The 16495-nt window shown below is 42.8% G+C and overlaps 1 protein-coding gene across 1 annotated transcript in view; it reads left to right on the plus strand.

Annotated features, from left to right (window-relative positions):
* Window positions 1-16495, plus strand: part of COL4A5 (collagen type IV alpha 5 chain) — a 142052-nt gene that overhangs the window by 37889 nt on the left and 87668 nt on the right. Inside the window, exon 2 of the mRNA XM_082208644.1 lies at window positions 10966-11025. Coding sequence (XP_082064770.1) covers window positions 10966-11025 — 60 coding nt within the window. The remainder of the gene's footprint in view (window positions 1-10965; window positions 11026-16495) is intronic.

Here is a 16495-nt window from a genome sequence, read left to right on the forward strand (position 1 = left end):
CCCCTTACATTTCCCCCCTCTATCTCAAACGGTTTTAATTTTATAGTACTTCAAAGTTTCGTGAAACCTGTGTTTCTGTCCCTCTTGAGACCCTCAGCCTTGTGTGCATTATATATTTTTTCTTCATAACCAATGATCAGATCTCCTTGAAATTTTACACAGAGATCAATAACATGATGAGGATTTCAGGGGGAAATACACCAGCACTCAAAAGATTTTATAAATGCCTAAAAAAATGTATAAATGTAGTATTTTTGGTGGGAAAATGAGGTTTAGGAAACTATATTTTCAGCATGAGGGCACAATGGAAACAAAAGTTTTTGATGGTGAAAATTATTGCAAAGACATGCTCTTTCTCAACAAAGAATAAAATTTATGGGTCTCTTATGTCTTCTAACAAAATTTTACGTTTTTTGGACATCTTGGGGGGGGATGGCTACTGGGTACAACTTTCCTACAATCCATAGCTGTAATAGAAAAAAATAATGAAACAAAGTTGTTCATCTTAAAATCTAAAATAATATTGGTTATTACAGGGTTGTTGTTTTTTCAAAAGTGCAGGCTTGTTTTTCAGTTTGGGGTATTTAAAGCTATGAAAATTGGCTGTACCGTGGTACCTCGGGTTAAGAACTTAATTCGTTACAGAGGTTCATTCTTAACCTGAAACTGTTCTTAACCTGAAGCACCACTTTAGCTAATGCGGCCTCCCGCACTGCCAGAGCACCATTTCTGTTCTTATCCTGAAGCAAAGTTCGAGAGCCAGTGTGGTATAGTGGTTAAGAGCGGTAGTCACGTAATCTGGGTAACCGGGTTCGCGTCTCCGCTCCTCCACATGCAGCTGCTGGGTGACCTTGGGCCAGTCACACTTCTGTGAAGTCTCTCAGCCCCACTCACCTCACAGAGTGTTTGTTGTGGGGGAGGAAGGGAAAGGAGATTGTTAGCCGCTTTGAGACTCCTGAAGGGGAGTGAAAGGCGGGATATCAAATCCAAACTCTTCTTCTTCTTCTTAACCCGAGGTAATATTTCTGGGTTAGCAGAGTATGTAACCTGAAGCTTCTGTAACCCGAGGTACCACTGTATCGTGAAATCAATCTAAAAAAATAAATAAATCAGCACTATCACAGGATACTAAGTACTAGAATCAGAAGTCCAGTGGTACCCTTGTACCTCATCTTGGGTGATGAATGAAAAGTTTTCACTGAAATCTAGTAGAATAACGGCAGTGTGTGATGGATGGTTTTCTTTTAAATTTTTAAGGAAGGAAGACTGCGACTTTGCTATGAAAGAATGAGGAATCAAACGTTCTATTTTATCTGCTAGATCATCAATGATCTAGTGTTGCAGTGGTTTTGATCAAGGCACAGGTTCCTTATAAGGACTCCCAGGGCTGGGGGGGGGTGTTAAGGCAGTTGGGAGAAGGCTGTGTCTCTCCCCTCACCTCATAATAGCATACACATCTAGCATATACGAAAGACTTCTCTGAACTGCAGTCTCAGAAAACATTTTAAAATGTCTCATATTTTGTATTTCTGAAATGAATAATTATTTTTTAAATAATTTAAGAATAATTTGATGTACTCATAATTGAATATAATGCATAATTTTACATTCTTTTAATCTTTTTCTTGCTAGGTCTTATTTCCTTACATGTCAGCATTTAAAGTTTCTGACTAATTTTTTTTTTAGATTGATTTCATGATATAGCCAATTTTCATAGTTTTAAATACCCCCAAACTGAAAAACAAGCCTGCACTTTTGAAAAAACAACAACCCTGTAATAATCAATATTATTTTAGATTTTAAGATGAACAACTTTGTTTCATTAATTTTTTCTGTTACAGCTATAGATTGTAGGAAAGTTGTACCCAGTAGCCATTCCCCCCCAAGATGTCCAAAAACATAAAATTTTGTTAGAAGACATAAGAGACCCATAATTTTTTTTTTGTTGAGAAAGAGCATGTCTTTGCAATAATTTTCACCATCAAAAACTTTTGATTCCATCGTGCCCTCACACTGAAAATTTAGGTTTTCTCAACCTCATTTTTCCACCAAAAAAACTACATTTATACATTTTTAAGGCATTTATAAAATCTTTTGAGTGCTGGTGTATTTTTCCCTGAAATCCTCATCATGTTATTTAGCTCTGTGTAAAATTTCAAAGAGATCTGATCATTGGTTATGGAGAAAACATATAAAATGCACACAAGGCTGAGGGTCTCAAGAGGGACAGAAACACAGATTTCAAGAAACTTTGAAGTGCTATAAATTAAAACCACTTGAGATAGATGGGGGGAAATCTAAGGGGGTTTCCTTCAACCATAAGGGAAGGGTGTACACCAAGTTTCATCAAAATCCGAGACGGTGGGTGGCATGACCACATTGAACTGACGTGGAATGACCCATAGATGTCTTTAAAGGCATATTAGCCAAATTTATGGAGCAGAAAGGTATCAGTGGCAATTAGCCATGATGGCTGTGCTCTGCCTTTACTGTTAGAGGCAGCAGTGGCTCTGAATACTGCAGAAGAGGAGTGTTCTTCTGCTTGGGTGCTTTTGGGTTTCTCACTTGGGGCATCTAGTTGGCCGCTGTAGGAACAGGTTGCTGGGAGATATGGGCCATTGGCCTGAACCAGAAGCCTCTTCTTATGTTCTTAGTTTTTTTGTTCTATAGTTTAATGTTCTGCAACTCAGGGAACCTGATGGCGGACATGGAGGCCAAAATGAGGAAACATTTTACATCCTGCTTCATACGTTTTAGAGGTTAATCTATTTACAGTATGTTTGTGAAACGTCTTTTGCATACCCACTGAGGATAGCTGTGAACTTCTAACTATTTCAAATTAATTCATGCATCCAGAGCCTGATGAACTGCTTCCAAGGGTGCTAAAGGAACTTGCAGATGTACCGTATTTCTTGCTCCATAAGACGCACCTGACCATAAGACGCACCTAGTTTTTAGAGGAGGAAAACAAGAAAGAAAATATTCTGAACGAAACAGTGGATGTATGATTTTTGTGGTTGATGCTGTGGCCACAGACATGTGATTTGACAGCGAGTTTGGGGTGACCCAATGCACAAATCCTGAGAATCCATGTGGATCCATGCTTTTTGTGCCATTGCGGCCCCAGGCAACAATGGGTGCGTGATTTTTTTGGTGCAGGCTGTAGCCATGGACATGATATGTGATCTGATGGTCAACTTGTTGTGACCCAATGCAAAAATCCTGAAGATCCATGCGGATCCGTGCTTTGTAACCACGTTTTTGCGCCACTGTGGCCCCAGGCAACAGTGGGTGCGTGATTTTTTTTGGTGCAGGCTGTAGCCATGGACATGCTATGTGATCTGACGGTGAATTTGGGGTGACCCAATGCAAAAATCCTGAGGATCCATGTGGATCCGTGCTTTGTAACCACGTTTTAAGTGGGGAGGGAAGGAAAAACACTGAAGGGACAAGGAGCACACGTGGTGTGTGTGGAGAAGGAGCTTTTCAGCGAGCTGAGCGGGGAGGGGGGAGGGAAAGAGAGCACGGTTGCTTTAAAGGAGCCAACCGGACAGGAGCCGCTTACACCCGTGTAAGCAGCTCCTCTCCTCTCCTCTCCCACTTTGCTCCTTTAAAGCGAGATGGCTCTCCCTCCTCCCCGGCTCAGCTCGCTGAAAAGCTTTGCTGCACCCGTGTAAGCGGCTCCTCTGCCGTGTAAGCAGCTCCTCTGCCGCTTTGCTGCTTCAAAGCGAGCCACGGAGGAGAGAAGGAAGGAAGGAGGGAAGGAACCATGGATCTTCTGCTTGTGGCTGCAGCAGGATCCCCCCACCATCCATAGGCATTCGCTCCATAAGACGCACAGACATTTCCCCTTACTTTTTAGGAGGAAAAAAGTGTGTCTTATGGAGCAAAAAATACGGTAATCTCAGAGCCTCTGTCTATAATTTTTGGAAATTGTTGAAGAACAGGTGAGGTCCCTGTGGACTGCAGCTGGGCAAATGTCACTATATTCAAAAAAGGGAGGGAGGAGAGGACCCAGGCAATTACTAACTAGTCAGCTTGAGTTGTTTTAAACAGCATGTGAGCACTTAGAAAAGGATGCTGTGATTACTGAGATCCAGCATGGGTTTCTCAAAAACAAGTCATGCCAGACAAATCTCATTTCTTTCATTTTTCTTCTTTTTGGTAAGAGTTACATGACTGGTGGATCAAGGGATTGCTGTGGATGTAGTGTGTCTTCATTTCAGTAAGGCTTTTGACAAAATCCCCCCTTGATATTCTCATAGAGAAGCTGGTAAAATGTGGACTAAGTGATGTTACTGTTAGGTGGATTTGTAGCTGAACCCAAAGTGTGCTCAACAATGGTTTCTTGCCATCCTGGAAAAAGTGACAAATGGGGTACCACAGGGTTCTGTTCTGAGCTTGGTGTTGCTCAACATCTTTATAAATGATTTGAATGAAGGAATAGAAGGGATGCTTACCAAATTTTCAGGTGACTGGAAGGGGTAGCTAATACATCAGAAAATAAAATGAGGATTCAATGTGACCTTCACATTCTTTGTGCATTCTGTTTCGCTCATTGCTGTACTTCGTTACTATGACATCGATTTGCTGGAGAATTGGCCCAAAACTAACAAAATGAATTACATTAGGGACAAATGTTCAGGTTCTGCACTTAGGCAGGAATAATCAGATGCACAAATATAGGACAGGGGATACCTTGTTTGACTGTAGTGCATGTGAAAAGGATCTTCATAGACCACATGAGTCAACAGCGTGATGCAACACCAAAGAAAGCTAATGCTATTCTAGGCTGCATCAACAGAAGTATAGCGTCCAGTTCAAGGGCCACTCTATTCTGCTTTGGACAGACTCCACCTAGATTATTGTGTCCAGTTCTGGGTACCACAGTTTAAGAAGGGTGTTGACAAGCTGGAATGTGTGCACTGGCAGGTGTCCAAGATGATAAAATGCCTTATGAGGAATAGTTGATGGAGTTGGATATGTTTAGCCTGGAGAAGAAAAGACTGAGAGGTACTATGACAGCAATCTTCAAATATCTGAAAAGCTGTCACATGGAAGATGGAGCAAGTTTGTTTGGTGTTCCTCCAGAGGTTGGATCTGAACCAACAGATACTAGTTACAAGGAAGGATATTCCGACTAAGCATCAGGAAGATGCTTTCTGTCAGTAGGAACTGTTAGATGCTGGAATGGACTACCTCAAGAGATTGTGGTCTCTCCTTTATTGTTGTTGTGTTTTTTTTAAAAAAGGTTGGGTGGCCATTTGTCAGGGATTCATTAGCATTGCAGGGGGTTGGACTAGAAGATCCTTGAGATCCCTTCCAACTCTACTGTTCTGCTCTTTCTCTGTCTCCTGCTCTACATATTCCTTTGAACCTCCTGCCTGTCTGGTGAAATTTTCTGGCAGCTTGAAATGCTGGTCTCTGTTTTGTGACACAGCAGTTGGTCCTTAGGTATTGTCTGCTGTGGATTTGTGGTAAAAACTAAAAAATCTTAATTGTGACTTTGAGCAGCTTTGTGCAGGCTTATTTACCCTTCACTGAGTCTTTAGGGGGTGGGTGCTGTTATGAAGGGGGATAAACTTCAGCGAGAGAGATCTAACAAATGATTCGGTTAATAGTTTAAAAGGCTGGGTTTTTTACGCTTTCTGGAGTATGACAAGTTTCTTTGTAAATGGGCATTCTGTTTCGCTCATTGCTGTACTGAGTTACTATGGCATCAATTTGCTGAGCAATACCTTTCTGATCAACTAAAAAGGTGTCTCTGATTAGTACCTGCAATCTGCAGGTTTCCAGACTTGAAACCTTCTTTCTCACATAGGATGAACTCAGCCCTCAAAAGAATATGCTGTGTTGCATAAAAGGTGCACACCCACCCAGAGGAATAAATAATCCCTTTTATTGTTTATTTCTGCTCCTGGAAACATATGCAGATTTACTCATTTATGGAAAAACATACAAATACTCAAAGAAGACTTATTGATTTGGGTGGCAGCAGTATCTACAATCAGACGTGAACGACCGAGGCAGAGTGCAATAATTAAATGACTAGCAATATTGTTAATTAAGGGACGCGGGTGGCACTGTGGGTTAAACCACAGAGCCTAGGACTTGCCGATCAGAAGGTCGGTGGTTCGAATCCCCACGACCGGGTGAGCTCCCGTTGCTCGGTCCCTGCTCCTGCCAACCTAGCAGTTCGAAAGCACGTCAAAGTGCAAGTAGATAAATAGGTACCACTCTGGCAGGAAGATAAACGGCATTTCCGTGTGCTGCTCTGATTCACCAGAAGCGGCTTAGTCATGCTGGCCACATGACCTGGAAGCTGTACACCGGCTCCCTCGGCCAGTAAAGCAAGATGAGCACCGCAACCCCAGAGTCGGTCACGACTGGACCTCATGGTCAGGGGTCCCTTTACCTTTACCTTTTTAAGTTCAGGTTCTGTGATAATTTTGGGAAGGTAAACGGCGTTTCCGTGTGCTGCTCTGGTTCACCAGAAGCGGCTTAGTCATGAGTGCCGCAACCCCAGAGTCAGCCATGACTGGACCTAATGGTCAGGGGTTCCTTTACCTTTAATATTGTTAATTACAGTGATATCTCAGGTTAAGTACTTAATTCGTTGCAGAGGTCCGTTCTTAACCTGAAACTGTTCTTAACCTGAAGCACCACTTTAGCTAATGGGGCCTCCTGTTGCCGCCGCGCCGCCAGGGCACGATTTCTGTTCTCATCCTGAAGCAAAGTTCTTAACCTGAAGCACAATTTCTGGGTTAACGGAGTCTGTAACCTGAAGCGTATGTAACTTGAAGCATATGTAACCTGAGGTACCACTGTATATTTGTGCTTTCTGTACAATTGCACAATGTGGCTGCCAGATTGATCTTTTATTCATGGCCTTTAGCAATTATCTTATTTTTTTGCTGTTTTTTCTGCTGGTCTCTTACATCTTCGCCTAATGTTTTATTTTAACTGGGAGTGGTTACATTTTTTTTCTGGCATTCTGAAGAAATAATGATCTTATAATACAGTTGTACCTTGGTTTTCCAACAGCTTAGTTTTCGAACATTTTGGCTCCTGAATGCCGCAAACCCAAAAGTGACTGTTCCGGTTTGTAAACTATTTTTGGAAGCCGAATGCCTGACGAGGCTTCTGCGACTTCCGATTGGCTGCAAGAGCTGAAATGGATTACTAAATATCATTATTAGTTTTAAATTGTATTTTCATTGTAACTTTGTTTCATTTTAAATTGTAGAGTTTTGTTGCTGCTGCTGCTGCTGTACTCAATAACAAAACATACAACATTGTAGAAAAACAGTGTACAAGTTAAACACACACACATATGAAAATGAACTTGCCTAGAACCTAGGTCACTGAAGTTAAATGCTCAAAATTCTAGCTGCTGTGACATACCATCATTTGTTCTTGCCTCCCATCTCTTGATTTTTCAATAGAATATTACCTTTACAGTGCTACCTCGGGTTAAGTACTTAATTTGTTCCGGAGGTCCGTTCTTAACCTGAAACTGTTCTTAACCTGAAGCACCACTTTAGCTAATGGGGCCTCCTGCTACCGCCGTGCAATTTCTGTTCTCATCCTGAAGCAAAGTTCTTAACCTGAGGTACTATTTCTGGGTTAGCGGAGTCTGTAACCTGAAGCGTATGTAACCCGAAGCGTATGTAACCCGAGGTACCACTGTACTTTTAGCTCTGGGTGCCAAAAGCATCGGAGAAGAGGAAGTTATTCTTTCCCTCAGAACTGGGCAGATTTGGCTTACCTGCATCTTCTGACTGAGAGCAAGGTGTGCCACCTATTGGCTGGCATTCTTATTGCGACAATTCCTGGCTATGTGAAAAAGATACGGCTCTTGAGTCTTTGCAGAAATTAAGCAGCCAGTTTAATAAGTATAAAGAACTATCTGCATGAGTGGTGCAACAATGAAGGCAAGAACCTGCAAGAAATTGCTTCTTCCCTGTGATCAGGAAAATGTGAAATGTATACATGTTAGGTTGGCTTAGTTGGTTTTAAAAGGCCTGTCTAATCAGGCAGCAGATTTTTTTACAACACACACTTGTGTTGTTTTAGAAGAAGCATTTCCCATTGTGCGTGTGAAAGAGAATAAAGAATGCCTCTTACAAGGTCTGCTGTGGCATGTTCTCAAATGAAACAAAAGAAGTTGTTACACACTACGTTTTAGGTGGGCCTCACATAACAGTTCACATATATATGAACAGTTCATAGATATGGAACAATCACTGATTAGAACAAGCCATGATGACTTCAGAAGCCTGTGTAATAGCAGTGTGTGTGTGTGTGTTCATATAAACATGTATGTTTACACACGCAGTGTCTCATCTTCAGTTCACACGGTGCTTTTCAGAGTGCACAAGGATAGGCCTCTGCCCCGAGCAGCTTACAATAATAATAAAAAAATGATGCAGATAAAATGTAGAGGGGGGGGCAAGTGTATGCATGGAAGCAATGCGCAGTGGATTCAGTTACAGATGCTTAGGCTTCACAGTAAGATGTGAGAATGAGAGGGTTATGCCAAAGGCCTCAAAGGAAAAGTGGGCTTTGAGGTAGGTTGGATGTGAAGAAACGCCAGCACACAGGTGTTCTGGGAGGCAGTTCCAAGTACCGTATTTTTTGCTGTATAAGATGCACTTTTCCCCTCCTAAAAAGTAAGGGGAAATGTGTGTGCGTCTTATGGAGCGAATGCAGGCTGTGCAGCTATCGCTGAAGCCAGAACAGCAAGAGGGATCGCTGTGCAGTGAAAGCAGTGGGATAGCTGTGCGAAGCCTCTTCAGGGCAACAGAAGGAACGCTCCCCCTGTCCTGAAGAGGCTTCGCATGGCTATCCCAGAAGCCAGAACAGCAAGAGGTATCGCTGCGCAGCGATCCCTCTTGCTGTTCTGACTTTGCTTCTCTGGACCGGCACTGTGCAGAGAGGGAAAGCTGCGCAGCGCCCCTTCAGCAAAGCGGGAGGAGAAATGGAGCCCCTTCTGTTTCTCCTCCCGCTTTGCTGGAGAGGCGCTGTGCAGAGAGGGAGAGCTGCGCAGTGCCCCTTGTCTAATCCCCTTTTGAAGTCACCCAAGCTAGTAGTTGTCACTCAGTCTTGTAGCAAGTTCTGTCTTTTAACCATACATTGTGCAAAGTTCTTCCTTTTGGCTGTCCTGATCTCCTACCTAGCAGCTTCCTTGGATGTGTGGGGGGTGGGGTGGGGTGATATAAGTATCTTCAAGGTTCAGGGTATCCTGATGAAACCCTTTGGTTGTTTATTAACTAGTTTAGTACAACATTTGATTCAGAATATTTTTTTTCCTTGTTTTCCTCCTCTAAAAACTAGGTGCGTCTTATGGTCGGGTGCATCTTATAGAACGGAAAATACGTTGTATGGGGAGCAAGGGAGACTTGCTGTAGCTCATGGGTATGCAAACTAAGGACCATGGGCCGGATGCGACCTAATCGGCTTCGCAATCCGGCCCTCAGATGGTCCAGGAGTCAGCGTGTTTTTACATGAGTGGAATTTGTCCTTTTATTTAAAATGTATCTCTGGGTTATTTGTGCTGCCTGCCTGGTGTTTTTTGACGTAAGCAGAATGTGTGCTTTTATTTAAAATGCACCTCTGGGTTATTTGTGGGGCATAGGAATTCATTCTTCCCCCCCAAAAAAAAATAGTCCGGCCCCCCACAAGGTCTGAGGGACAGTGGACTGGCCCCCTGCTGAAAAAGTTTGCTGACCCCTTCTATAGATGCTTGAAGTATCAGGTAGAGCTTTGGAAAGGGGAGGGTAGAAGAGTGAAGATGAACGGCAGGGCTGCGGGGAGAAGAGTTGGGGGGGGCAAGGCGATGGAGGGCTCTGAAGGCAAGGTCAAGGAACATGTACTAGATTTGGGAATAGACAGGAAGCCAGTGTCTATTTAAGGAGGGGTGATTATTATGAAGGGAGGAGAATTATTTGGGAAACAGATTTCTGTGCAGATACGAGGGGACCCCGGTTGAGGCAGGGGAAGATCAGGGAGGCAGGGGGGTGCTGTTGCTGTTTTAAGGTGTGGTTCAGTCACATCCCAGCACATCCGGGTTGCACAATGAAAGCTGATTTGGAGTTCTTGTGCAACAAACATGCTTCCCCCAGGAGATCCGACTTCTTGAGATAAGGAAAGTAACTGGTAAAATGCAGTGAGGAGTCTGGAAAAGCACTTGCTAAACATTATGTACTGAAGTTCTCACCCTGGGCCAGCAGGGGGATACTGTAGATGGTTCAGGTCCACATATGCAAATAAGGGATTGAAAGTGACATTCAGTGATTGGATAGTTACAGAAAATGGTTACTGTTGCGTTCTAGTGGAGCTCTATATAAGCAGGCTGGCTGAACCCTTCAGTTCAGTTCTGTTCTGGCCTGTGAATAAACAAGAGCTGTTTGAAGAATCGCTGTGTCGTCTGATATGTTCACCCACAACTTAACACTAAAGATTTCTTGCCTCCCTGCAAACAGAGTGAGAGCTCAATAAATGGGTCATTTAGAAGCACCCTTAGGGTGTGGGATGGCCTGGGCATGAATCAGAGTGTGTACTTTTCTTTTTTTAATCATTTTTATTAATTTTCCGATAAAAAAAATCCAATTAATATATCCAATGTTGTCTTGAGGGAAAAACTAGGGTTGGCTGTTGTTGCTTCTTCTTGGTTTTTTCTTTCTTTTTTTGAGAGGTTGTAAAGGGAGAAGCAAGGTGATCTGCATTTCTCCCCCTTTCAGGGTTGAGATTATTCTTAAAAGAATATGTGAGGTCAGTCCATTTAACTGATTAAAATTCACATGTTGCACTCCCAATCCTCCCCCCCCAATTGATGAAGTGTGCTAACCTTAAACTGTGTTCATAAAACAAGCGATTGAAATTCCTCCTCATTAGCACATATTTGGTGGGGTGGGAAAGTTCTTTGCAAACTTTTAATGTTCTCTTTTTATTTCTCTTTTCTAGGCATGCCATGGATGTTCGTCAGGATCCAAATGCGACTGTAGCGGAACAAAAGGGGGAAAGGTGAGCAGGTGTGTGTGTGTGGTGTGTGTGTGCAGGAGGAAACATATCTGGATCCTGAAGAGTTTTTGCTCCACTGGACTAAAAGAATTCGACAAGCCGCACAGCAATGAAAACAATTTATATTCTGCTCTGTTTTCTCTAACAAAAAAATATAACCATTTGTTTATAGAGAGTTTCTAATAAATGTGTTCAGATTTCAATGTTAGTAATTAAGATCGTTGTAAGAATTTAAATATTTGTAACCTGCCAGTTGGCTAAGTCTCAAAGGCAGATTGTTAAACATTCTATAGGATGTTTAATTCTTTTAATGTTTAATTTTAGGATGTTTAATTCTATTTAATTCTATTTAATTTTAGGATGTTTAATTCTATATTAAACATCCTAAAAGCACATGGAATATATTTATAGGATACTTTATAATACATATAATCCATTAATTATTGCATACCTTACAAAAGAGGGAGATCAGGGAAAGCATTCCTTTCAGTACTTGGGTCCTACTATGAATGGAACCTTGTGTACTGGTACTGATACCTTGAATTGAGTACATAAATTTCAAGATCACCGTAACTGGCTCTTCTTACTGCTCAAGCCAAGAACCTGGTTGTGGCATATTTCACTAGATGCAGTTTCTGGGCCGTATTCAAGGGCAGCACTACATAAAGTGTGTTGCAGTAGTCTAGATGGGAGGCTATTCGTTTTTCAAAAAAAAAAATGTTTATAAAATCTCAAGGTTGTATGCAGAGTTAATAAAAATGCAGGAATAAACCCATTTATTTATTATCATGAAAAAGAATTACACCACTTGATTGTAAAAAAAAAAAGCCCAACAACCTCAAAGCACTTTACAAAAGGGAAAAAAATAGTAAAACTGAGAAAAAATGGACAACCCTACTTGAAAACATACCAAAGTTCAAATAATAAAACAGATTAAATCACCTCAACTTTCTATACATCTGCATAGGCTTGTCTAAACAGGAATGTTTGATGCAGGTGCCAAAAATAGTACAGTGAAGGCGCCTGCTTGATCTCAACAAGCACGGAGTTCCAAAGTTTGGGTGCTGCCACACTAAATGATCAAATGCAGAAACAAAACATTATGTACAAAACAGGAAAATATCCAACCTAAGGCAAATTTAAACCAACTGGTACTAAAAGTCAGATAAGGCCTGGGAATAAAAAAATGAGTTGTTTTTATTCAATTGTTCAAAAGGACCCTAATTGACAGCTGGTTTGGTGCCTGCTTCAGTTCAGAGAGGAGAATGTTCCACAGAGAACACAACAGAACAGACTCTCCCCCAATTCTAACAGGGTACACTTTTAAAATCTGAGCATGCCCAAAGGACCATGAAGTCCAACTACTTCAGGAAACAAATTTATTAATGCCAATTATATATCAGCCCCTAAGCATTTTTAGGAAACTGCTCATGGAGGAGAGAGCTACAGATGGCTCCTAGCCATGATGGCTCTGTTCTGCCTCCATGGCTGGATCAGCAGTGCTTCTGAATAGCAGGAGCCGGAAGCTGCAGGAGGGCAGAAGAGTGTTCTTGTGCGCAGGTCCTGCACCTAGTTGGCTGCTGCGAGAACAGGATGCTGGACTAGTCGCCTGAGGAAGAACTGTAAGAAAACAACATGGCATTTTACAACTGGTATTAACAAACTCTTCTCCTGCACCCATTAGATTCCAAGCTATTTTTAAAACTCTCTTAAATACTAAATAGTAGCAACACCAATAAGAGGAGTAGAAACAAGAAAGGAGCTAATTGGGGAAACCCCAAAACTTTCCAGATCACCTTTAGGGACATAGGAAGCTGACTGATTAAGGACATAGGTCCATCTAGCTCAGTGTTGTCTACACGGACTGGCAGCTGTTGTCCAGGATTTCAGGCAGGAGTTATTCCCTGGAGATACCAGGGATTGAACCTGAGACCTTCTGCATGCAAAAACAGATGCTCTACTACAGAGCTCTGGTCCTTCCTCCTTGGCCTGATGCCTTGAGTCAATATGGAAGGAGTGAGGCGAACATCTCTATGGAGGGACTTCTATACATTTGGAGTTCTACTGTTTTGGTAAGGGATGTGGGTGGTGCTGTGGGTTAAACCACAGAGCCTAGGACTTGCTGATCAGAAGGTTGGCAGTTCGAATCCCTGAGTCGGGGCGAGCTCCCGTTGCTCAGTCCCTGCTCCTGCCAACCTAGCAATTTGAAAACACATCAAAGTGCAAGTAGATAAATAGGTACCGCTGCAGTGAGAAGGTAAACGGCGTTTCCGTGCGCTGGTCTGGTTCGCCAGAAGCGGCTTAGTCATGCTGGCCTCATGACCCGGAAGCTGTACGCCGGCTCCCTCAGCCAGTAAAGTGAGATGAGCGCCGCAACCCCAGAGTCTATCACGACTGGACCTAATGGTCAGGGGTCCCTTTACCTTTACCTTTACTGTTTTGGTGCCACCATAAATAAAGCCCTGTCCTGTGTTGTCACTAGGATGGCCACGTGTTACACTCTGCAGAGGGCAGTCCTCTGTTGGATTGATTCTTCTGTTTGAGGGATGGGGGAACCTGTAGCTTTCCAGATGTGGCTAGCAGAGCGTGCATTGATGTCTGTTAGCATATGGAGAGCCACAGTTCCCCACTGCTCTCCTGAATATGATTTAAGCTGGTTTTTGGTTTCTGCTTCACTTAAACATCACTTTAACACCCTCCAAGGCACTCTATTTCTATAATTTTAACTTGCTTTAAACTGTTTTTCAATATTGTGTTTTAATTGTTGTAACCCGCCCTGGATAAAATAAGTGGTTGTGCTTGTGAATGTAAATTTCCAATGGACTTGAAAAACACAATTCAGTTTCTTTTGGTTCTCAAACTTGCCACCGCGTTACGCTTTCAATGCCAAGCTGCGTTGGTGCAGTAAACATTTCCCCCAGTGAGTTGTTCGGGGTGCCTCACAGAAGCTACCCCAGGGGCCACGCCTATCTATCCAGGTGGCTCAATTGAATGAGATCATATTTTGGCAAATGTGCTTGCCAAAGGTTCATAGCATATGTGTGTGCTAAGCCTAAGGCTTAGTCTTCTTGGCAATAATACAAGGTTAAATGAGGTTGTGCTGCTAAAACTTCACTTTGTTTTTGTTTGTGTGCGTGTGTGCGTGCACACACACATACTTAAAAAGTACCATTATGAACTTCTGTCATAATGATAGAGGGCCTTTTTTATAAAAGAAAGAAAAAGAAAGAAAGACAAATGCTGTGTGGTTTGAACAAACAAGGAGGGCTTTTTGCAGGAGGCAAAGGGTCAAGCTAGGCATGGATGCTGGTAGCAGATGCACCCAACTGCAACTTCAGAGAGGAGTACTGTAGCTGGATCAGGCCAGTGGCTGAATCAGGCCATCTTGTCCAGCATCCCGTTCTCACAGCGTCCAGCCAGGTGTCCTAATGGGGAGCCTGCAAGCAGGACCTGAGTGCAATAGCAGACCACCCCATTTGGGAGTCCCACCAATTCAGGGGGCTCCCTGCCTCTAGCATTCCCAACACAGCTAGTAGGAACAGATAGCAGATACATGAATAGGTCTAGTCTTCCACCTCCCTTTCTTAAGACCATCCAAGTTGGGTTTTCATCAGGATTCCACATTGGCATGGTTTGATGAAAATTGATAGAACTGTTTATGAAGTAGTTATGGGGAAGCTTTGGCCCATCAGATGTTGCTATGCCATGCTGTCTTGGCTTTCGTTTTTTAAAACCAACCTTCCTTCCTTCCAGCCAAAATCAACATATCCTTCTGTATAGATAAAAATGAAAATGTAGTCAAGGTCTGCAGTTCTCATGGCCATGATAGGCAGCCATGCTAGCTGCAGCATAAGGAACATCAGGCCAGCTATTCAACAGGGGGGCAAGAGTTCCCTGGGAAGAGAGATTGATGGTCATACCATTCTGAGAACTGTAGTTCTGTGAGGGAAACAGGGGGTCTCCTAACAACCCTTAGCATTCTTCACAAACTGCAGCTCCCAGAATTCTTTAGGGGGAAATGTGACTGTCAAAGTGGTATAACAATGCTTTAGATGCATGGTGTGATTGTGGCCTATATCAATGGGTGACTGCCATAGTGATGCAGGACAAGGTATCTCACTCTGATTGCTTCCATTTGTGCCAGTCAGTTTCCTCCTGTAGGACAAGTTCTTGGCGGGTTCTTCTTCAGGGCATGAACTGTCATCCATCTCTCTTGTTCCAGGTGCTTAACGTAGCTAATCCATGAGAACAATTCAGAAGCACACACTCTTTGTTGAGTATCTAAAACAAATAACGCCACATGTACACCTTTTGCTTCCCTAATCCCTGCGCAAATTGCATGGGCTCCAATTCTGGAAAACATCTGCCTGACAAGAGGCTTGCAGTTCCGTGTGCTGCTGAACAGTCCCAGCTGCGCTATGTGAACATTAAAGGTCTTTGCCATGATTCAACCCTTTCCACTGTTTCCCAACATACACATTTCTCAAGGCAGATTCCATGCATATCAGGGCTGATCTGCACTTGCCTTCTACGAGGGAAAATATTACACTGTATGTTGATCTCAAAAGGCAGGGTTGCCCTTGCTGCGTCCACCAAAGGGAAACGGGCATTTTAAGAGCGTGAAGTAGGTGGAATTCAGAGGTAGCAATCTCACATTTCGAAATTCTTTCCTCCCACCAGGAAGTTTAAAAAGTGCTTCCACAAAATATTTATTTTCCCGTAGCAGTGTTAGGGAACTATTTCATATTCAGCCCCAGCCAGAATAGCCAATAGTCAGGGATGGTGGGAGTTGTCCAAAAACATCTGAAGGGTCACTGCTTCCTCATCTCCATCCTATAACCAGCCTTAGTAAAAACAAACAAACCACAGTACAACCACTGCAGTTAACAACTGAAAGGGATGATGTAACTAGTTCTGTCTGTTAATACTGCAGGGCCTTAGCAGTGTTTGCCCCTGAGCAAGTGCTATTTAGAGATGTACTGCCTCTGGAACTAAGTAAGATGTGATTTCATTGTATGTTCAAGGAAAAGAAGAGAACTATAGTGCAACCAATTAGGAATCATCTTAATGGTGATTATTTCAAACAGGCTTCATGCTATTTCCTGAGGCTTAGGAAAGCTCCCAAGTCAGGCTGGCTTACTCTCCTGAGCACTTAGGACTTTTCAAACTGTTTCCTAGTAGCTGGGCCTGTCTTTGCCTTTTACCCCCTGTTCACCTTGCCACCACCTCACTACCTGCATGCCAGGTACAGGGTGTGATAGTAGAATGCATGCGAAAGCTACATATTTAGTGCTTAGGACAAACAAACAATCCATACAAAAGTGAATGGAATGCTTGAGGACTTTCCTGGATTCAAGGTATTTGGGCCATGTTAAGATCAAACCTGGCAATGGATTAAAGCAGAAATAGCAGGGTCACGGAGCTGCGCAAGATAATCCCTTCCAGGTATCACCTATTTCCTGCACTAATTAGC

This window comes from Podarcis vaucheri (assembly GCF_965113315.1).
Source record: "Podarcis vaucheri genome assembly, chromosome: Z".
Lineage (NCBI taxonomy): Eukaryota > Metazoa > Chordata > Lepidosauria > Squamata > Lacertidae > Podarcis > Podarcis vaucheri.